A 23375-nucleotide genomic window follows, 5' to 3' on the forward strand; every position below is an offset into this window, starting at 1 on the left:
TGTTCTCTTGGTATCTTTTGTTGAAAAGCAGGGCGTAAGCTCAGGAACATGCACATGTCTGGGGCACTATGTAACAGCAGATTTGCAGGAATGTTTCTATTTACAAGAGCACTAGATGGCAGTGCAAGGCATGCATTATTATGTGCGAGTTGAGGTGAATTATACTTTGAGAGATTGCTATTTATTAGTGTAAGCCTTAGATATGTCTTGCTTTATTCAAGATTACTTTAAAGGGACAGTCTACACCAGAATTTTTATTGTTTTAGAATATAGATAATCCCTTTATTACCCATTCCCCAGTTTTGCATAACCAACACAGTTATACTTTTAACCTCTGTGATTATCTTGTATCTAAGCCTCTGCAAACTGCCCCTTTATTTCAGTTCTTTTGACAGACTTGCAGTCTAGCCAATCAGTGCCTGCTCCCAGATAACTTCATGTGCACGAGCACAGTGTTATCTATATGAAATACGTGAACTAACACCCTCTAGTGGTGAAAAACTGTTAAAATGCATTCTGAAAAGAGGTGGCCTTCAAAGTCTAAGAAATTAGCATATGAACCTCCTAGGTTAAGCTTTCAACTAAGAATACCAAGAGAACAAAGCAAAATTGGTGATTAAAGTAAATTGGAAAATTGTTTAAAATGACATGCTCTATCTGAATCATGAAAGTTTATTTTGGCCTAGACTGTCCCTTTAATGAAATGGGACACTGGCAGATCAGAATGGATTTTATAATATGTAAATACTTTAAGTGCAAGCACATCTCCAGGGAACATCACTTTCATTGAGAGCTCACTTGTGAACAGTTGAACACATTTTTTTCCTATGTAGAATGCACCTATAGGTTGATTATGTTTGCGTCTTCATAAGTTAATTTATATCTGCCTGACAAACAGTTAAGACAAAGGAGATTTAGGTATCAAATCACTACACATCAACCACCTCAATAAAATGTAAATGTAAAGTTTTGGACTTTTTGTTGAGAATTAGTGAGAGGGGTGCAGAGTTGTTTTATGTTTTCATTAATAAAAACCCAGGGTATTCCCCTGGTTTTATGCCTTTCTCTGAAAATCAACTCTGTCATTCAAATTCTAATATTCAGTTGCTTTATTTAGGTCAACATCAGCTATTTTTCAAAAATAAAAAATACATGAAATTCACTCTTTTAAATGGAACTAAACAATAAATGGATCGTCCCTTTAATTCTTCTGCTTAATAATATCACTTTAAAGGGACACTCAACTCCAAAACTTGTATTGTTTAATAAAATAGATAATCCCTTTATTACCCATTCCCTAGTTTTGCATAACCAACACAGTTATATTAATATATTTTAATCCTCTGTGATTACCTTGTATCAAATCCTCTTTTGACAGCCCCCTGATCACATGGCTATTTATTTAGTATCTATTGATTTGCATTTTAGCCAATTAATGCAATGTCTGCCACAACTCCACGGGTGTGAGCACAATGTCATCCATGTGGCCCTCATGGATTAGCAGTCTCTTGTTGTGAAACGCTAATAAAAAAGCATGTGATTAGAGGCTGTCTTTAGTGGCTTAGAAACAGGCAGAAAGTTAGAGGTTTAAATGTTATAAAGTATATTAATATAACAATGTTGTGCAAAGCTGGTGAATGGGTGCTAAAGGCGTTATCTATGTTTTTAAACAATAACAATTTTAGTGTTGACTGTTCCTTTAAAGTAAGGTGATCAGGGTATCAGTTTGTTTTTCTTTTTTATTCAACAGTTGGCCTTGAATGTTTAAATACAAATGAAAAATATTATCAGAAGTTTGAGCAAGCAAAAGGGTAAAACAAACTATAAAATATTATCTGTACAGTTCCTTACTGAATAGCTTTACAAACAAAACTTCTGGAGAGCATTCATAAAATCTGCTGACCAAAGTAATGCGGGTCATTAAAATGTAGGGTTTGTGCCAATGTTTGCGTCTGAAAGCTATCGGTCTTTGTTTGTTCCTGTTTGAGTCATCTCGATTTCATCTTGTTATCAGCTTATTCTATGTTCTTTTTATTTTGAACTGCTCATACCTTGCTGTGTGCTAATCATTTCCAACCATCTTCATGTTCTCTAGTGGAATGGTATGTGGATAGATATTGATTGCAACAGTGGTAGATAAAAACCAGATAAGTACTGGATCACAAAAAATAATAATATACAGTATATATATTTTTTACTTTGATTGCCTGTTACTTATGTTATTGCAAAACAATAATAATGTCATGATTCAGATATAGCTTACAATAATAACATATCCTGCTTACTTCTACTTCTGCTGTCAAATTGACCTCTTTCTCTTGCTGTCCTTTAAATGTAGCTCCTTTTGATGACAGAATACTTAGGTAGGCTCAAGACTATGCAGCATGGGAGCTATCTAATAGCAGCTTTTGCAACAAACAGAAAGTGGGGTGTTTTAGATGTGCCAATCTTATTTCAATTGGCCATTATGTGGAAAAATGACATTCTCTAATTTGTTCATGTAATTTTATCACCAGCTATTTTACAACTCTTTATGCATTACCCTCACTAAGTGGTTAAACACATTGTTAAAGTACCCCTTGGGATCCACAGAAGATTGCTGATTCCAAGGGGAAACTGTTCATAAGCCAATCAGCAGTAGTGGTAGTTGCACAACTGACGGCTGTTCAGCAATCAGTGAGTGTTCTCGATTCTGCCAGATATACCCTATGTATTCTAGGTTAGGGGAAAATGCACAGTTTTCATTGTAATATTACAGGAATAGTGGACAAAATAAATAATGAACAAACACTTGTTGTTTTCTTATGCAAGGTTTAAGGGACAGAGCTTGTCATTGTAAGATTCTTTTTCAGTTTACTTCTGTTATCAAATTTACTTTGTTCTTTTGGTCTCCTTTGTTGTAAACCATGCATGGGTAGCCTCAGGAGCAGCAATGCGTTAATTGGAAGTATCTGGTGATTGGTGGTTACCCACATATACTTTTTTGTCATTGGTTCATCAGTAGCTGCTCTGGAGCTCACTTAAAGGGACACTAAATAAATGCTAGATAGAATGATACATTTAAAGGAAAAATTCATCTGTGAATAACATGTAGATGTATATTTCTTCTGTTATGTGTGATCAGTCCACGGGTCATCATTACTTCTGGGATATAACTCCTCCCCAACAGGAAATGCAAGAGGATTCACCCAGCAGAGCTGCATATAGCTCCTCCCCTCTACGTCAGTCCCAGTCATTCTCTTGCACCCAACGACTAGATAGGATGTGTGAGAGGACTATGGTGATTATACTTAGTTTTTATGACTTCAATCAAAAGTTTGTTATTTTAAAATAGCACCGGAGCGTGTTATTACTTCTCTGGCAGAGTTTGAGGAAGAATCTGACAGAGATTTTTTACTATGATTTTAACCGGAGTCGTTAAGATCATATTGCTGTTCTCGACCATCTGAGGGAGGTAAAGGCTTCAGATCAGGGGACAGCGGGCAGATGAATCTGCATTGAGGTATGTGGCAGTTTTTATTTTCTGAATGGAATTGATGAGAAAAGCCTGCCATACCGTTAAAATGACATGTATGTATACACTTCAGTATTCTGGGGATGGTATTTCACCGGAACTACTGTGTTAAAGGTCACTAATCCTTTTAATAACTATTCTCATGTTAAACGTTTTTGCTGGAATGTAGAATCGTTTACATTGCTGAGGTACTGTGTGAATAAATATTTGGGCATTATTTTCCACTTGGCAGTTTTTTGCTTTAATTGTGACAGTTTCGTTTCTCTTCACTGCTGTGTGGGAGAGGGAGGGGCCGTTTTTGGCGCTCTTTGCTACGCATCAAAAAATTCCAGTCAGCTACTTTTATATTTCCTGCATGATCCGGTTCATCTCTGACAGATCTCAGGGGTCTTCAAACTTCTTTGAAGGGAGGTAAATTCTCTCAGCAGAGCTGTGAGAATTCTTATAGTGACTGTGAATAAAAAACGTTGTTTTGTTTTCTTATGTACAAATTTAATTAGTGTTGTTCTTTACTAATGGGAACAAACCTTTGCTAAAAGTTGTGTTGTTTTAAAGTTTGATGCTATAACTGTTTTTCAGTTCATTATTTCAACTGTCATTTAATCGTTAGTACTTCTTTGAGGCACAGTGCGTTTTTTTGCTAAAAAAGATTATAACCAAGTTGTAAGTTTTTTTTTTTTTTTTTTTTTTTTGCTAGTGTGTTAAACATGTCTGACTCAGAGGAAGATATCTGTGTCATTTGTTCCAATGCCAAGGTGGAGCCCAATAGAAATTTATGTACTAACTGTATTGATGCTACTTTAAATAAAAGTCAATCTGTACAATGTGAACAAATTTCACCAAACAGCGAGGGGAGAGTTATGCCGACTAACTCGCCTCACGCGACAGTACCTGCATCTCCCGCCCGGGAGGTGCGTGATATTTTGGCGCCTAGTACATCTGGGCGGCCATTACAGATAACATTACAAGATATGGCTACTGTTATGACTGAAGTTTTGTCTAAATTACCAGAACTAAGAGGCAAGCGTGATCACTCTGGGGTGAGAACAGAGTGCGCTGACAATGCTAGGGCCATGTCTGATACTGCGTCACAGCTCGCAGAGCATGAGGACGGAGAGCTTCATTCTGTGGGTGACGGTTCTGATCCAAACAGATTGGACTCAGATATTTCAAATTTTAAATTTAAATTGGAGAACCTCCGTGTACTACTAGGGGAGGTCTTAGCAGCTCTCAACGATTGTAACACCGTTGCAATACCAGAGAAACTGTGTAGGTTGGATAAATACTTTGCGGTACCGGCGAGTACTGACGTTTTTCCTATACCTAAGAGACTAACTGAAATTGTTACTAAGGAGTGGGATAGACCCGGTGTGCCGTTCTCACCCCCTCCAATATTTAGAAAGATGTTTCCAATAGACGCCACCACTCGGGACTTATGGCAAACGGTCCCCAAGGTGGAGGGAGCAGTTTCTACTTTAGCTAAGCGTACCACTATCCCGGTGGAGGATAGCTGTGCTTTCTCAGATCCAATGGATAAAAAATTAGAGGGTTACCTTAAGAAAATGTTTGTTCAACAAGGTTTTATATTACAACCCCTTGCATGTATCGCGCCGATTACGGCTGCGGCAGCATTTTGGATTGAGTCGCTTGAAGAGAACCTTAGTTCCTCTACGCTAGACGACATTACGGACAGGCTTAGAGTCCTTAAACTAGCTAATTCTTTCATTTCGGAGGCCGTAGTACATTTAACCAAACTTACGGCTAAGAACTCAGGATTCGCCATACAGGCACGCAGGGCACTGTGGCTAAAATCCTGGTCAGCTGATGTTACTTCTAAGTCCAAATTACTTAATATACCTTTCAAGGGGCAGTCCTTATTCGGGCCCGGTTTGAAAGAGATTATCGCTGACATTACGGGAGGTAAGGGCCACGCCCTACCTCAAGACAAGGCCAAAGCTAAGGCTAGACAGTCTAATTTTCGTCCCTTTCGGAATTTCAAAACAGGAGCAGCATCAACCTCCACTGCACCAAAACAGGAAGGAGCTGTTGCTCGTTACAGGCAAGGCTGGAAGCCTAACCAGTCCTGGCACAAAAGCAAGCAGGCCAGGAAACCTGCTGCTGCCCCAAAGACAGCATGAACCGAGAGCCCCCGATCCGGGACCGGATCTAGTAGGGGGCAGACTCTCTCTCTTCGCCCAGGCCTGGGCAAGAGATGTTCAGGATCCCTGGGCACTAGAGATCATATCTCAGGGATACCTTCTAGACTTCAAATTATCTCCCCCAAGAGGGAGATTTCATCTGTCAAGGTTGTCAACAAACCAGATAAAGAAAGAAGCGTTTCTACGCTGCGTACAAGATCTGTTAACAATGGGAGTGATCCATCCGGTTCCGTGGTCGGAACAAGGACAAGGGTTCTACTCAAACCTGTTTGTGGTTCCCAAAAAAGAGGGAACTTTCAGGCCAATCTTAGATTTAAAGACTCTAAACAAATTCCTAAGAGTTCCATCGTTCAAAATGGAAACTATTCGGACAATCTTACCCATGATCCAAGAGGGTCAGTACATGACCACAGTGGATTTAAAGGATGCTTACCTTCACATACCGATCCACAAAGATCATCACCGGTATCTAAGGTTTGCCTTCTTAGACAGGCACTACCAGTTTGTAGCTCTTCCATTCGGATTGGCTACGGCTCCAAGAATCTTCACAAAGGTTCTGGGTGCCCTTCTAGCGGTACTAAGACCGCGAGGGATTTCGGTAGCTCCGTACCTAGACGACATTCTAATACAAGCTTCAAGCTTTCAAACTGCCAAGTCTCATACAGAGTTAGTTCTGGCATTTCTAAGGTCGCATGGATGGAAAGTGAACGAAAAGAAGAGTTCTCTCTTTCCTCTCACAAGAGTTCCATTCTTGGGGACTCTTATAGATTCTGTAGAGATGAAGATTTACCTGACAGAAGACAGGTTAACAAAACTTCAAAATGCATGCCGCGTCCTTCATTCCATTCAACACCCGTCAGTAGCTCAATGCATGGAGGTGATCGGCTTAATGGTAGCGGCAATGGACATAGTACCTTTTGCACGCCTACACCTCAGACCGCTGCAATTATGCATGCTAAGTCAGTGGAATGGGGATTACTCAGATTTGTCCCCTACTCTGAATCTGAATCAAGAGACCAGAAATTCTCTTCTATGGTGGCTTTATCGGCCACACCTGTCCAGGGGGATGCCATTCAGCAGGCCAGACTGGACAATTGTAACAACAGACGCCAGCCTACTAGGTTGGGGCGCTGTCTGGAATTCTCTGAAGGCTCAGGGACTATGGAATCAGGAGGAGAGTCTCCTTCCAATAAACATTCTGGAATTGAGAGCAGTTCTCAATGCCCTTCTGGCTTGGCCCCAGTTAATAACTCGGGGGTTCATCAGGTTTCAGTCGGACAACATCACGACTGTAGCTTACATCAACCATCAGGGAGGGACAAGAAGCTCCCTAGCAATGATGGAAGTATCAAAGATAATTCGCTGGGCAGAGTCTCACTCTTGCCACCTGTCAGCAATCCACATCCCGGGAGTGGAGAACTGGGAGGCGGATTTCTTGAGTCGCCAGACTCTTCATCCGGGGGAGTGGGAACTTCATCCGGAGGTCTTTGCCCAAATACTTCGACGTTGGGGCAAACCAGAGATAGATCTCATGGCGTCTCGCCAGAACGCCAAACTTCCTCGCTACGGGTCCAGATCCAGGGATCCGGGAGCAGTTCTGATAGATGCTTTGACAGCACCTTGGAACTTCAGGATGGCTTATGTGTTTCCACCCTTCCCGCTGCTTCCTCGATTGATTGCCAAAATCAAACAGGAGAGAGCATCAGTAATTCTAATAGCACCTGCTTGGCCACGCAGGACTTGGTATGCAGATCTAGTGGACATGTCATCCTGTCCGCCTTGGTCTCTACCTCTAAGACAGGACCTTCTGATACAGGGTCCATTCAAACATCAAAATCTAACTTCTCTGAAGCTGACTGCTTGGAAATTGAACGCTTGATTTTATCAAAACGTGGTTTTTCTGAGTCGGTTATTGATACCCTGATTCAGGCTAGGAAGCCTGTTACCAGAAGGATTTACCATAAAATATGGCGGAAATACCTATACTGGTGCGAATCCAAAGGTTACTCCTGGAGTAAGGTTAGGATCGCTAGGATATTGTCTTTTCTACAAGAAGGTTTAGAAAAGGGTTTATCAGCTAGTTCATTAAAGGGACAGATTTCAGCTCTGTCCATCTTGTTACACAGACGTCTGTCAGAAAATCCAGACGTCCAGTCCTTTTGTCAGGCTTTAGCTAGGATCAAGCCTGTGTTTAAAGCTGTTGCTCCACCATGGAGTTTAAACTTAGTTCTTAACGTTTTACAGGGTGTTCCGTTTGAACCCCTTCATTCCATTGATATAAAAATGTTATCTTGGAAAGTTCTGTTTTTAATGGCTATTTCCTCGGCTCGAAGAGTCTCTGAGTTATCAGCCTTACATTGTGATTCCCCTTATCTGATTTTTCACTCAGACAAGGTAGTTCTGCGTACTAAACCTGGGTTCTTACCTAAGGTAGTCACTAACAGGAACATCAATCAAGAGATTGTTGTCCCATCCTTGTGTCCAAATCCTTCTTCAAAGAAGGAACGTCTTTTACACAATCTGGATGTAGTTCGTGCCCTCAAGTTCTACTTGCAGGCAACTAAAGATTTTCGCCAAACTTCTTCCTTGTTTGTCGTTTACTCTGGACAGAGGAGAGGTCAAAAAGCTTCTGCTACCTCTCTCTCTTTTTGGCTTCGTAGCATAATACGTTTAGCCTATGAGACTGCTGGACAGCAGCCTCCTGAAAGAATTACAGCTCACTCCACTAGAGCTGTGGCTTCCACTTGGGCCTTTAAGAATGAGGCCTCTGTTGAACAGATTTGCAAGGCTGCAACTTGGTCTTCGCTTCATACTTTTTCCAAATTTTACAAATTTGACACTTTTGCTTCTTCGGAGGCTATTTTTGGGAGAAAGGTTCTTCAGGCAGTGGTTCCTTCTGTATAATGAGCCTGCCTATCCCTCCCGTCATCCGTGTACTTTTGCTTTGGTATTGGTATCCCAGAAGTAATGATGACCCGTGGACTGATCACACATAACAGAAGAAAACATAATTTATGCTTACCTGATAAATTCCTTTCTTCTGTTGTGTGATCAGTCCACGGCCCGCCCTGTTTTAAGGCAGGTAAATATCTTTTAAATTATACTCCAGTCACCACTTCACCCTTGGTTACTCCTTTCTCGTTGATTCTTGGTCGAATGACTGGGACTGACGTAGAGGGGAGGAGCTATATGCAGCTCTGCTGGGTGAATCCTCTTGCATTTCCTGTTGGGGAGGAGTTATATCCCAGAAGTAATGATGACCCGTGGACTGATCACACAACAGAAGAAAGGAATTTATCAGGTAAGCATAAATTATGTTTTTAAAGTTGCATTAGTTGTTTAAATATTGACAAAATAAGTGTAAAGTTTTAATGTCTATAAAGCAATGGGAGCGGCCATGTTGTAACTTAGGTTACTTTCCCTGCTGTGGCCAATTAGAGACAGTTATAAATAGGTCACTAATGTGTGCAGCCAATGACTGTGTGGAATATAACAGTGTTCTGCACTTCCATTTCTAACAGGAACTGAAAAGCTCACAATTTCAGAATAAAATTGCAGGAAAAGGAAACAAAATAAATAATAAGTATATTGTAAAGTTTTCTTATATATACAATTTATCATTTTATATTACCATCTCAAAGTGTTTAATGTCCCTTTAAACCCCTTTGTGGGGATAAACTCTTTTATATGCAAGTAATAGGGAAATAATTAAAGGGACAGTCTCGTCCAAAATAAACTTTCATGATTCAGATAGGGCATCTAATTTTAAACAATGTTCCAACTTACTTTTATCACCAATTTTGCTTTGTTTTCTTGGTATTCTTAGTTTAAAGCTAAACCTAGGTAGGCTCACATGCTAATTTCTTTAGACCTTGAATTCCGCCTCTTATCCAAATGTATTTTGACAGTTTTTCACCACTAGAGGGTGTTAGTTTGTGTGTCATATAGATAACACTGTGCTCATGCATGTGGAGTTATGTAGGAGACAGCACTGATTGGCTAAAATGCAAGTCTGTCAAAAGAACTGAAATAAGGGGGCTTTTTGCAGAGGCTTCAATACAAGGGAATCACAGAGGTAAAACGTGTATTAATATCACAGTGTTGTTTATGCAAAACTAGGGAATGGGTAATAAAAGGATTATCTATATTTTAAAACAACAAACAATTCTGGTGTAGACTGTTCTTTTAAATGCTCTTGCACATTAGAACATTTTCTTTTTCACTTGTATGTTCCTTTAAATATTTTATTATGAATGACATTTTCTCTTTAACGCCATTTTTATATTTCCAAAATATCCATCCTAAAAAAAAGAAAAAAAGTAACAATTTGTAATTTATTATAGTTGGTTATTTTATATATGAAAATCTGTGCCAATGCATCTTATGCAGGAATTCATGTTGTAAATTACTGCTTTGTTTCTGCTTTTATCACAGGATGACAGGAAGGGAATTCTTCTCTCGTTTTCCGACACTTTACCCATTTCTTCTGAACCATCTGGAAATTGTAGCAAATACTGTTGACAGGTGAGGAGAATAGAGTTTCACCTTTCTGCTTGATCCATCTCAGACTGTATGTGGGTTTAATAAAAAGAAACAAAGGTCTTTTCATTTAGAATATAAACATTGTATAAATTAGCTTTATTACCAGGCTAATAATATCTAATAACAGGCGGAAAAAACATATTTCATTTCACATTAATCAGGGTTATCTACCTGTAAATAGAAAAATACATTGTGTCTGCATTAGGTAGACAATTACTTTATAAATACATTTATATATTATTGTATTGATTAAATGAAAAGGTAAATTCCATTTCAGAGGTTGTTGCTTATTTCACTTGCTATTAAAACTGAAAAACCTCCTATGCTTCTACCATCAATATTGTATATTAATAATTTGATTGAAATAACATAATCATTATTATTTAATTATAACTATACATTATGTATATAAGACAAAACTTGTCTTTCCATCTGAAATAAATAAATTGGGAATATTAAAAACCAAATATTAATAGTATGTGGATGTCAAAATATAGTGTGTATTTCCATATCTTTTATGTACAATTTAAGACTTTACTTTTGTTCATAATTATTTTTTTCTTTTGGTATCTTGCTTCTTTTCAAGAGAGCTTATTGATTCACATTGTGTATAACAATGTAAACACATTGTTGCAAACCTTGCTTCGATATAGTGCTTGTCACACAATGCTGCTGAGTATACCTAAGTATGCTCTCATAGTGCTTGGTTTCAACAGAGAATAGCACAATTTAATTGCAAATATATATATATATATATATATATATATTTAATTGCATGTTCTTTCTGAAAGTTTGCATGTCAAATAGTACCTCTTTAGTACCCCTTTAGTAAAAAAAATCAAAGTAAACATAAAATGAAAAATAATGTTTAAACAAAAGTAAACAACTTTTTTGTTTTCTTGCTAAGTGAGCACTTAGAAATTCTCAGTGTAGCCACTGCCTGCAGTGCTCTAATGGAGTTGACATGCTGAAAGCTTAAGTTGCATTTTGGCCTCTTCTGAGCATGGGCAAGAAACAGACTTCCTGATACTGTTCAGTGATTGCTAGAGAAAGCCAGCTCAAGTTGCTCTTGAAGATTTATGCCATCATGCTATATATACTTTCCTGTAGAGTCCCTGACCCTTTTCTCCAACATTGGTGTGTCCGGTCCACGGCGTCATCCTTGTGGGATATTCTCTTCCCCAACAGGAAATGGCAAAGAGTCCCAGCAAAGCTGGTCACATGATCCCTCCTAGGCTCCGCCCACCCCAGTCATTCTCTTTGCCGTTGCACAGGCAACATCTCCACAGAGATGGTTAAGAGTTTTTTGGTGTTTAAATGTAGTTTTTATTCTTCTATCAAGTGTTTGTTATTTTAAAATAGTGCTGGTATGTACTATTTACTCTGAAACAGAAAAGGATGAAGATTTCTGTTTGTAAGAGGAAGATGATTTTAGCAGACAGTAACTAAAATCGATTGCTGTTTCCACATAGGACTGTTGAGATGAAGTAACTTCATTTGGGGGAAACAGTTAGCAGACTTTTCTGCTTAAGGTATGACTAGCCATATTTCTAACAAGACTGTGTAATGCTGGAAGGCTGTCATTTCCCCTCATGGGGACCGGTAAGCCATTTTCTTAGTCAAAAACAAACAGAATTAAGGGCTTATTATGGGCTAAAAAACTGGTAGACATTTTTATGGGCTAAATCGATTGCTTTATTTGTGCATATTATTCAAATTTAGGCTAACAATTGACATTTGTAATCTTGGGGAACGTTCATAAAACGGCAGGCACTGTATTGGACACCTTTTTCAGTCAGGGGGCCTTTCTAGTCATAGACTGAGCCTCATTTTCGCGCCACTAATGCGCAGTTGTTTTTTGAGAGCAGGGCATGCAGATGCATGTGTGAGGATCTAAGAATCTCTGAAAAAGCTTTTAGAAGGCATCATTTGGTATCGTATTCCCCTCAGGGCTTGGTTGGGTCTTAGCAAAGACTGTATCTGGGACTGTATAGGGGTTAAATTGAAAAACGGCTCCGGTTCCGTTATTTTAAGGGTTAAAGCTCTGAAATTTGGTGTGCAATACTTTTAAGGCTTTAAGACACTGTGGTGAAAATTTGGTAATTTTTGAACAATTCCTTCATACTTTTTCACATATTCAGTAATAAAGTGTTTCTGTTTGAAATTTAAAGTGACAGTAACGGTTTTATTTTAAAACGTTTTTTGTGCATTGTTGACAAGTTTAAGCCTGTTTAACATGTCTGTACCTTCTGTTCTGTTATGTTCTATATGTATGAAAGCCAATGTGTCTCCCCATTTAAATTTATGTGATAATTGTGCCATAGCGTCCAAACAAAGTAAGGACAGTACTGCCACAAATAATGATATTGCCCAAGATGATTCCTCAAATGAGGGGAGTAAACATGATACTACATCATCTCCTACTGTGTCTACACCAGTTTTGCCCATGCAGGAGGCCCCTAATACATCTAGTGCGCCAATACTTATTACCATGCAACAATTAACGGCTGTAATGGATAACTCCATAGCAAATCTTTTATCCAAAATGCCTACTTATCAGAGAAAGCGCGATTGCTCTGTTTTAAACACTGAAGAGCAAGAGGACGCTGATGATAATTGTTCTGTCATACCCTCACACCAATCTGAAGGGGCCATGAGGGAGGTTTTGTCTGAGGGAGAAATTTCAGATTCAGGAAAAATTTCTCATCAAGCTGAACCTGATGTTGTGACATTTAAATTTAAATTAGAACATCTCCGCGCACTGCTTAAGGAGGTGTTATCTACTCTGGATGATTTTGCCAATTTGGTCATTCCAGAGAAATTATGCAAGATGGACAGGTTCCTAGAGGTTCCGGTGCCCCCCGACGCTTTTCCTATACCCAAGCGGGTGGCGGACATAGTAAATAAAGAGTGGGAAAAGCCCGGCATACCTTTTGTTCCTCCCCCTATATTTAAGAAATTATTTCCTATGGTCGACCCCAGAAAGGACTTATGGCAGACAGTCCCCAAGGTCGAGGGGGCAGTTTCTACTCTAAACAAACGCACTACTATTCCTATCAAAGATAGTTGTGCTTTCAAAGATCCTATGGATAAAAAATTGGAAGGTTTGCTTAAAAAGATTTTTGTACAGCAAGGCTACCTTCTTCAACCAATTTCATGCATTGTTCCTGTCACTACGGCAGCGTGGTTCTGGTTCGAGGAACTAGAAAAGTCGCTCAGTAGAGAAACTCCATATGAGGAGGTTATGGACAGAGTTCACGCACTTAAATTGGCTAACTCTTTTATTTTAGATGCCGCTTTGCAATTAGCAAAATTAGCGGCGAAAAATTCAGGGTTTGCTATTGTGGCGCGCAGAGCGCTTTGGCTAAAGTCTTGGTCAGCGGATGTGTCATCCAAGACAAAATTACTTAACATTCCTTTCAAAGGTAAAACTTTATTTGGACCTGATTTGAAAGAGATTATTTCAGACATCACTGGTGGAAAGGGCCACGCCCTTCCACAGGATAGGTCTTTTAAGGCTAAAAATAAGCCTAATTTTCGTCCTTTTCGCAGAAATGGACCAGCCTCTAATTCTGCATCCTCTAAGCAAGAGGGTAATGCCTCACAACCCAAACCAGCCTGGAAACCAATGCAAGGCTGGAACAAGGGTAAGCAGGCCAAGAAGCCTGCCACTGCTAACAAGACAGCATGAAGGAGTAGCCCCCGATCCGGGACCGGATCTGGTGGGGGGCAGACTCTCTCTCTTTGCTCAGGCTTGGGCAAGAGATGTTCAGGATCCTTGGGCGCTAGAAATAGTTTCTCAAGGTTATCTCCTGGAATTCAAGGAACTACCCCCAAGGGGAAGGTTCCACAAGTCTCACTTATCCTCAAACCAAATAAAGAGACAGGCATTCTTACATTGTGTAGAAGACCTGTTAAAGATGGGAGTGATACACCCAGTTCCAATAAAGGAACAAGGAATGGGATTTTATTCCAATCTGTTCGTAGTTCCCAAAAAAGAGGGAATGTTCAGACCAATTTTGGATTTGAAGATCCTAAACAAATTTCTCAGGGTACCATCGTTCAAAATGGAAACTATTCGAACGATTCTACCCACCATCCAGGAAAGTCAATTTATGACTACCGTGGATCTAAAGGATGCGTACCTACATATCCCTATCCACAAGGAACATCATCAGTTCCTAAGGTTCGCTTTTCTGGACAAACATTACCAGTTTGTGGCTCTTCCATTCGGATTAGCCACTGCTCCAAGGATTTTCACAAAGGTGCTAGGGTCCCTTCTAGCGGTTCTAAGACCAAGGGGCATTGCAGTAGTACCTTACTTGGACGACATTCTAATACAAGCGTCGTCCCTGTCAAAGGCAAAGGCTCATACGGACATCGTTCTAGCCTTTCTCACATCTCACGGATGGAAGGTGAACAAAGAAAAGAGTTATCTGTCCCCGTCAACAAGAGTTCCCTTCTTGGGAACAATAATAGATTCCTTAGAAATGAGGATTTTTCTGACAGAGGTCAGAAAATCAAAACTTCTAAGCTCTTGTCAAGTGCTTCATTCTGTTCCTCGTCCTTCCATAGCGCAGTGCATGGAAGTAATAGGATTGATGGTTGCAACAATGGACATAGTTCCTTTTGCACAAATTCATCTAAGACCATTACAACTGTGCATTCTCAAACAGTGGAATGGGGATTATACAGACTTGTCTCCAATGATTCAAGTAGATCAAAAGACCAGAGATTCACTCCGTTGGTGGCTGACCCTGGACCATCTGTCCCAGGGAATGAGCTTCCGCAGGCCAGAGTGGGTCATTGTCACGACCGACGCCAGACTAGTGGGCTGGGGTGCGGTCTGGGAATCCCTGAAAGCTCAGGGTCTATGGTCTCGGGAAGAGTCTCTTCTCCCGATAAACATTCTGGAACTGAGAGCGATATTCAATGCTCTCAGAGCTTGGCCTCAACTAGCAAAGGCCAAATTCATAAGGTTCCAATCAGACAACATGACGACTGTTGCTTATATCAATCATCAAGGGGGAACAAAGAGTTCCCTGGCGATGAAAGAAGTGACCAAAATAATTCAATGGGCGGAGGATCACTCCTGCCACTTGTCTGCGATCCACATCCCAGGAGTGGAAAATTGGGAAGCGGATTTCTCCAACATAGGTGTGTCCGGTCCACGGCGTCATCCTTACTTGTGGGATATTCTCCTCCCCAACAGGAAATGGCAAAGAGCCCAGCAAAGCTGGTCACATGATCCCTCCTAGGCTCCGCCTACCCCAGTCATTCTCTTTGCCGTTGCACAGGCAACATCTCCACGGAGATGGCTAAGAGTTTCTCCTGTTAAGTGTGGTCAGTCCACGGGTCATCATTACTTCTGGGATATTATCTCCTCCCCTACAGGAAGTGCAAGAGGATTCACCCAGCAGAGCTGCTATATAGCTCCTCCCCTCTACGTCACCTCCAGTCATTCTCTTGCACCCAACGAATAGATAGGATGTGTGAGAGGACTGTGGTGATTTAATTAGTTTATTACCTTCAATCAAAAGTTTGTTATTTTATAATAGCACCGGAGTGTGTTATTCATTCTCTGGTAGAATTTGAAGAAGAATCTACCTGAGTTTTTTCTATGATTTTAGCCGGAGTAGTTAAGATCATATTGCTGTTTCTCGGCCATCTGAGGAGAGGTAAACTTCAGATCAGGGGACAGCGGGCAGATTAATCTGCAAAGAGGTATGTAGCAGTTTATTATTTTCTGACATGGAATTGATGAGAAAATCCTGCCATACCGTTATAATGTAAACTCAGCCTTAAATGCAGTAGATGTAGCTGGTATCAGGCTGTCATGTATGTATATTTTACACTTCAGTATTCTGGGGAATGGTACTTCACTGGATTTATACTGTATGCATAGACTTAACCTAATTTGCAGGGACTTGCAATAGGTTTTAAATAACAATTAATTTATTGAGGTTAAACGTTTTTTGCTGGCATGTAAAAACGTTTATTTCTCTGAGGTACTGGGTGAAAAAATGTTTTGGGCACTATTTTTTCCACTTGGCAATAGTTTTGTTTAAATTAAAGCAGTTTACTGATCTCTCTCACTGTTATGTGTGAGGGGGAGGGGCCATTTTTGGCGCTTTTACTACGCATCAAAAAACTCAGTCAGAGGTTCATTTTCTTCCTGCATGATCCGGTTCATCTCTACAGAACTCAGGGATCTCCAAAGCCTTTTTTGAGGGAGGTAATCATTCACAGCAGAGCTGTGAAGATTGTAGTTGACTGTGATAAAAAACGTTTATTTGTGTATTTTTTCTGCTGCCAGGGTTAGTTATCCTTTGCTAATGGGAACAATCCTTTGCTAAAATTGTATATTTCTTACAAAGATTTGATGCTATAACTTAATTATTTTCAACTGTCATAATTTTTTCTGTGCTTCTTATAGGCACAGTTCGTTTTCATATTATTGTAAATTACTTGAAAAGCATTTCCAAGTTGCTAGTTTATTGCTAGTGTGTTAAACATGTCTGATTCAGAGGAAGATACATGTGCTATATGTGCTAATGCCAAAGTGGAGCCCAATAGAAATTTATGTACTAATTGTATTGATGTTACTTTAAATAAAGGTCAATCTGTACATATTGAACATATTTCACCTAACAACGAGGGGAGAGTTATGCCGACTAACTCGCCTCACGTGTCAGTACCTGCATCTCCCGCTCGGGAGGTGCGTGATATTGTAGTGCCGAGTACATCTGGGCGGCCATTTCAAATCACATTACAGGATATGGCTACTGTTATGACTGAAGTTTTGGCTAAATTACCAGAACTTAGAGGCAAGCGTGATCACTCTGGGGTGAGAACAGAGTGCGCTGATAATATTAGGGCCATGTCAGACACTGCGTCACAGGTGGCAGAACATGAGGACGGAGAACTTCATTCTGTGGGTGACGGTTCTGATCCAAACAGACTGGATTCAGATATTTCAAATTTTAAATTTAAGCTGGAAAACCTCCGTGTATTACTAGGGGAGGTGTTAGCGGCTCTGAATGATTGTAACACAGTTGCAATACCAGAGAAAATGTGTAGGTTGGATAAATATTTTGCGGTACCGGCGAGTACTGATGTTTTTCCTATACCTAAGAGACTTACTGAAATTGTTACTAAGGAGTGGGATAGGCCCGGTGTGCCGTTCTCACCTCCTCCGATATTTAGAAAAATGTTTCCAATAGACGCCACCACACGGGACTTATGGCAAACGGTCCCTAAGGTGGAGGGAGCAGTTTCTACTTTAGCTAAGCGTACCACTATCCCGGTGGAGGATAGCTGTGCTTTTTCAGATCCAATGGATAAAAAATTAGAGGGTTACTTTAAGAAAATGTTTGTTCAACAAGGTTTTATATTGCAACCTCTTGCATGTATTGCGCCTGTCACGGCTGCAGCAGCATTTTGGTTCGAGTCTCTGGAAGAGACACTTGAATCATCTACACTAGATGAGATTACACTCAAACTTAAAACCCTTAAGTTAGCTAACTCATTTATTTCAGATGCCGTAGTACATTTAACTAAACTTACGGCTAAGAATTCCGGATTTGCCATTCAGGCACGCAGAGTACTGTGGCTAAAATCCTGGTCAGCTGATGTTACTTCTAAATCTAAATTGCTTAATATACCTTTCAAAGGGCAGACCTTATTCGGGCCCGGGTTGAAGGAGATTATCGCTGACATTACAGGAGGTAAAGGCCATGCCCTGCCTCAGGACAAAGCCAAACCTAGGGCTAGACAGTCTAATTTTCGTTCCTTTCGTAATTTTAAAGCAAGAACAGCATCAACTTCCTCTGCACCAAAACAGGAAGGAGCTGTTGCTCGCTACAGACAAGGCTGGAAACCTAACCAGTCCTGGAACAAGGGCAAGCAGGCCAGGAAACCTGCTGCTGCCCCTAAGACAGCATGAATCGAGGGCCCCCGATCCGGGACCGGATCTAGTAGGGGGCAGACTTTCTCTCTTCGCCCAGGCTTGGGCAAGAGATGTTCAGGATCCCTGGGCGTTAGAGATCATATCTCAGGGATACCTTCTGGACTTCAAATCCTCTCCCCCAAGAGGGAGATTTCATCTGTCAAGGTTGTCAACAAACCAAATAAAGAAAGAAGCGTTCCTACGCTGCGTACAAGATCTTTTATTAATGGGAGTGATCCATCCAGTTCCGCGGTCGGAACAAGGACAAGGGTTTTACTCAAATCTGTTTGTAGTTCCCAAAAAAGAGGGAACTTTCAGGCCAATCTTGGATTTAAAGATCCTAAACAAATTCCTAAGAGTTCCATCGTTCAAGATGGAAACTATTCGAACAATTTTGCCCATGATCCAAGAGGGTCAGTACATGACCACAGTGGATTTAAAGGATGCTTACCTTCACATACCGATTCACAGAAATCATTACCGGTATCTAAGGTTTGCCTTTCTAGACAGGCATTACCAGTTTGTAGCTCTTCCATTCGGATTGGCTACGGCTCCAAGAATCTTCACAAAGGTTCTGGGTACTCTTCTGGCGGTACTAAGACCGCGAGGAATTTCGGTAGCTCCGTACCTAGACGACATTCTGATACAAGCTTCAAGCTTTCAAACTGCCAAGTCTCATACAGAGTTAGTACTGGCATTTCTAAGGTCGCATGGATGGAAGGTGAACGAAAAGAAGAGTTCTCTCTTTCCACTCACAAGAGTTCCCTTCTTGGGGACTCTGATAGATTCTGTAGAAATGAAGATTTACCTGACAGAAGACAGGTTAACAAAGCTTCAAAATGCATGCCGGGTCCTTCATTCCATTCAACACCCGTCAGTAGCTCAATGCATGGAGGTGATCGGCTTAATGGTAGCGGCAATGGACATAGTACCTTTTGCACGCCTACATCTCAGACCGCTGCAATTGTGCATGCTAAGTCAGTGGAATGGGGATTACTCAGATTTGTCCCCCACTCTGAATCTGAATCAAGAGACCAGAAATTCTCTTCTATGGTGGCTTTATCGGCCACACCTGTCCAGGGGGATGCCATTCAGCAGGCCAGACTGGACAATTGTAACAACAGACGCCAGCCTACTAGGTTGGGGTGCTGTCTGGAATTCTCTGAAGGCTCAGGGACTATGGAATCAGGAGGAGAGTCTCCTTCCAATAAACATTCTGGAATTGAGAGCAGTTCTCAATGCCCTTCTGGCTTGGCCCAAGTTAACAACTCGGGGGTTCATCAGGTTTCAGTCGGACAACATCACGACTGTAGCTTACATCAACCATCAGGGAGGGACAAGAAGCTCCCTAGCAATGATGGAAGTATCAAAGATAATTCGCTGGGCAGAGTCTCACTCTTGCCACCTGTCTGCAATCCACATCCCGGGAGTGGAGAACTGGGAGGCGGATTTCTTAAGTCGTCAGACTTTTCATCCGGGGGAGTGGGAACTTCATCCGGAGGTCTTTGCCCAGATACTTCGACGTTGGGGCAAACCAGAGATAGATCTCATGGCGTCTCGTCAGAACGCCAAGCTTCCTCGCTACGGGTCCAGATCCAGGGATCCGGGAGCGGTTCTGATAGATGCTTTGACAGCACCTTGGACCTTCGGGATGGCTTATGTGTTTCCACCCTTCCCGATGCTTCCTCGATTGATTGCCAGAATCAAACAGGAAAGAGCATCAGTGATTCTAATAGCACCTGCATGGCCACGCAGGACTTGGTATGCAGATCTAGTGGACATGTCATCCTGTCCGCCTTGGTCTCTACCTCTGAAACAGGACCTTCTGATCCAGGGTCCATTCAAACATCAAAATCTAACTTCTCTGAAGCTGACTGCTTGGAAATTGAACGCTTGATTTTATCAAAACGTGGTTTTTCTGAGCCAGTTATTGATACCTTAATACAGGCTAGGAAGCCTGTTACCAGAAGGATTTACCATAAAATATGGCGTAAATACTTATATTGGTGCGAATCCAAGAGTTACTCATGGAGTAAGGTTAGGATTCCAAGGATATTGTCTTTTCTACAAGAAGGTTTAGAAAAGGGGTTATCCGCTAGTTCTTTAAAGGGACAGATTTCAGCTCTGTCCATTCTTTTACACAAACGTCTGTCAGAAGTTCCGGACGTTCAAGCTTTTTGTCAGGCTTTAGCTAGGATCAAGCCTGTGTTTAAAACTGTTGCTCCGCCATGGAGTTTGAACTTAGTTCTTAAAGTTTTACAGGGTGTTCCGTTTGAACCCCTTCATTCCATTGATATCAAGTTGTTATCTTGGAAAGTTCTGTTTTTAATGGCTATTTCCTCGGCTCGAAGAGTTTCTGAGTTATCTGCCTTACATTGTGATTCTCCTTATCTGATTTTTCATTCAGACAAGGTAGTTCTGCGTACTAAACCTGGGTTCCTACCTAAGGTGGTCACTAACAGGAATATCAATCAAGAGATTGTTGTTCCATCTTTGTGTCCTAATCCTTCCTCGAAGAAGGAACGTCTGCTACACAATCTAGATGTAGTCCGTGCCCTAAAATTTTATCTACAGGCAACTAAGGATTTTCGTCAAACGTCTTCCCTGTTTGTCGTTTATTCTGGTCAGAGGAGAGGTCAAAAAGCTTCGGCTACCTCTCTCTCTTTTTGGCTTCGTAGCATAATACGATTAGCTTATGAGACTGCTGGACAGCAGCCTCCTGAAAGAATTACAGCTCATTCTACTAGAGCTGTGGCTTCCACTTGGGCCTTTAAGAATGAGGCTTCTGTTGAACAGATTTGCAAGGCTGCAACTTGGTCTTCTCTTCATACTTTTTCCAAATTTTACAAATTTGACACTTTTGCTTCTTTGGAGGCTGTTTTTGGGAGAAAGGTTCTTCAGGCAGTGGTTCCCTCCGTATAAAGAGCCTGCCTGTCCCTCCCGTCATCCGTGTACTTTTGCTTTGGTATTGGTATCCCAGAAGTAATGATGACCCGTGGACTGACCACACTTAACAGGAGAAAACAAAATTTATGCTTACCTGATAAATTCATTTCTCCTGTAGTGTGGTCAGTCCACGGCCCGCCCTGTTTTTTATGGCAGGCTAAAAAAATTTTTGGATTATACTCCAGTCACCACTACACCCTTGGGCTTCTCCTTTCTCGTTGGTCCTTTGGTCGAATGACTGGAGGTGACGTAGAGGGGAGGAGCTATATAGCAGCTCTGCTGGGTGAATCCTCTTGCACTTCCTGTAGGGGAGGAGATAATATCCCAGAAGTAATGATGACCCGTGGACTGACCACACTACAGGAGAAATGAATTTATCAGGTAAGCATAAATTTTGTTTTTTTGGTGTTTAACGTTTGTTACACAATTTGGACGTAGTCCGTGCTCTAAAGTTCTATTTAGAGGCTACTAAAGATTTCAGACAAACATCTTCCTTGTTTGTTGTTTATTCTGGTAAAAGGAGAGGTCAAAAAGCGACTTCTACCTCTCTTTCCTTTTGGCTTAAAAGCATTATCCGATTGGCTTATGAGACTGCCGGACGGCAGCCTCCTGAAAGAATCACAGCTCACTCCACTAGGGCTGTGGCTTCCACATGGGCCTTCAAGAACGAGGCTTCGGTTGATCAGATATGTAAGGCAGCGACTTGGTCTTCACTGCACACTTTTGCCAAATTTTACAAATTTGATACTTTTGCTTCTTCAGAGGCTATTTTTGGGAGAAAGGTTTTGCAAGCCGTGGTGCCTTCCATTTAGGTGACCTGATTTGCTCCCTCCCTTCATCCGTGTCCTAAAGCTTTGGTATTGGTTCCCACAAGTAAGGATGACGCCGTGGACCGGACAAACCTATGTTGGAGAAAACAGAATTTATGCTTACCTGATAAATTACTTTCTCCAACGGTGTGTCCGGTCCACGGCCCGCCCTGGTTTTTTTTAATCAGGTCTGATGAATTATTTTCTCTAACTACAGTCACCACGGTATCATATGGTTTCTCCTATGCATATTTCCTCCTGTACGTCGGTCGAATGACTGGGGTAGGCGGAGCCTAGGAGGGATCATGTGACCAGCTTTGCTGGGCTCTTTGCCATTTCCTGTTGGGGAGGAGAATATCCCACAAGTAAGGATGACGCCGTGGACCGGACACACCGTTGGAGAAAGTAATTTATCAGGTAAGCATAAATTCTGTTTTTCTGAGTCGTCAGACATTTCATCCGGGGGAGTGGGAACTCCATCCGGAAATCTTTGCCCAAATAACTCAATTATGGGGCATTCCAGACATGGATCTGATGGCGTCTCGTCAGAACTTCAAGGTTCCTTGCTACGGGTCCAGATCCAGGGATCCCAAGGCGACTCTAGTAGATGCACTAGTAGCTCCTTGGACTTTCAACCTAGCTTACGTATTCCCACCGTTTCCTCTCATTCCCAGGCTGGTAGCCAGGATCAATCAGGAGAGGGCCTCGGTGATCTTGATAGCTCCTGCGTGGCCACGCAGGACTTGGTATGCAGACCTGGTGAATATGTCATCGGCTCCACCAAAGAAGCTACCTTTGAGACAGGACCTTCTTGTTCAAGGTCCATTCGAACACCCAAATCTGGTCTCCCTCCAACTGACGGCTTGGAGATTGAACGCTTGATTCTATCAAAGCGTGGGTTTTCAGATTCGGTGATAGATACTCTGGTTCAGGCCAGAAAACCTGTAACTAGAAAAATTTACCATAAAATATGGAAAAAATATATCTGTTGGTGTGAATCCAAAGGATTCCCATGGAATAAGATAAAAATTCCTAAGATTCTCTCCTTTCTTCAAGAAGGTTTGGAGAAAGGATTATCTGCAAGTTCTCTAAAGGGAGAGATCTCTGCGTTATCTGTCTTACTACACAAAAGACTGGCAGCTGTGCCAGATGTTCAAGCATTTGTTCAGGCTCTGGTTAGGATCAAGCCTGTTTACAGACCTTTGACTCCTCCCTGGAGTCTAAATCTAGTTCTTTCAGTTCTTCAAGGGGTTCCGTTTGAACCCTTACATTCCATAGATATTAAGTTACTATCTTGGAAAGTTTTGTTTTTGGTTGCAATTTCTTCTGCTAGAAGAGTTTCAGAGTTATCTGCTCTGCAGTGTTCTCCTCCTTATCTGGTGTTCCATGCAGATAAGGTGGTTTTGCGTACTAAGCCTGGTTTTCTTCCTAAAGTTGTTTCTAACAAAAATATTAAC

The 23375-nt window shown here is 41.3% G+C and overlaps 1 protein-coding gene across 2 annotated transcripts in view; it reads left to right on the forward strand.

Annotated features, from left to right (window-relative positions):
• Positions 1 to 23375, forward strand: part of THADA (THADA armadillo repeat containing) — a 1857831-nt gene that overhangs the window by 879285 nt on the left and 955171 nt on the right. For both annotated transcript variants that reach the window (XM_053712286.1, XM_053712287.1), the window contains exon 27: positions 10108 to 10197. In XM_053712286.1, coding sequence (XP_053568261.1) covers positions 10108 to 10197 — 90 coding nt within the window. The remainder of the gene's footprint in view (positions 1 to 10107; positions 10198 to 23375) is intronic.

The sequence above is a fragment of the Bombina bombina genome, chromosome 4 (assembly GCF_027579735.1).
Source record: "Bombina bombina isolate aBomBom1 chromosome 4, aBomBom1.pri, whole genome shotgun sequence".
In the NCBI taxonomy this organism is placed as follows: domain Eukaryota; kingdom Metazoa; phylum Chordata; class Amphibia; order Anura; family Bombinatoridae; genus Bombina; species Bombina bombina.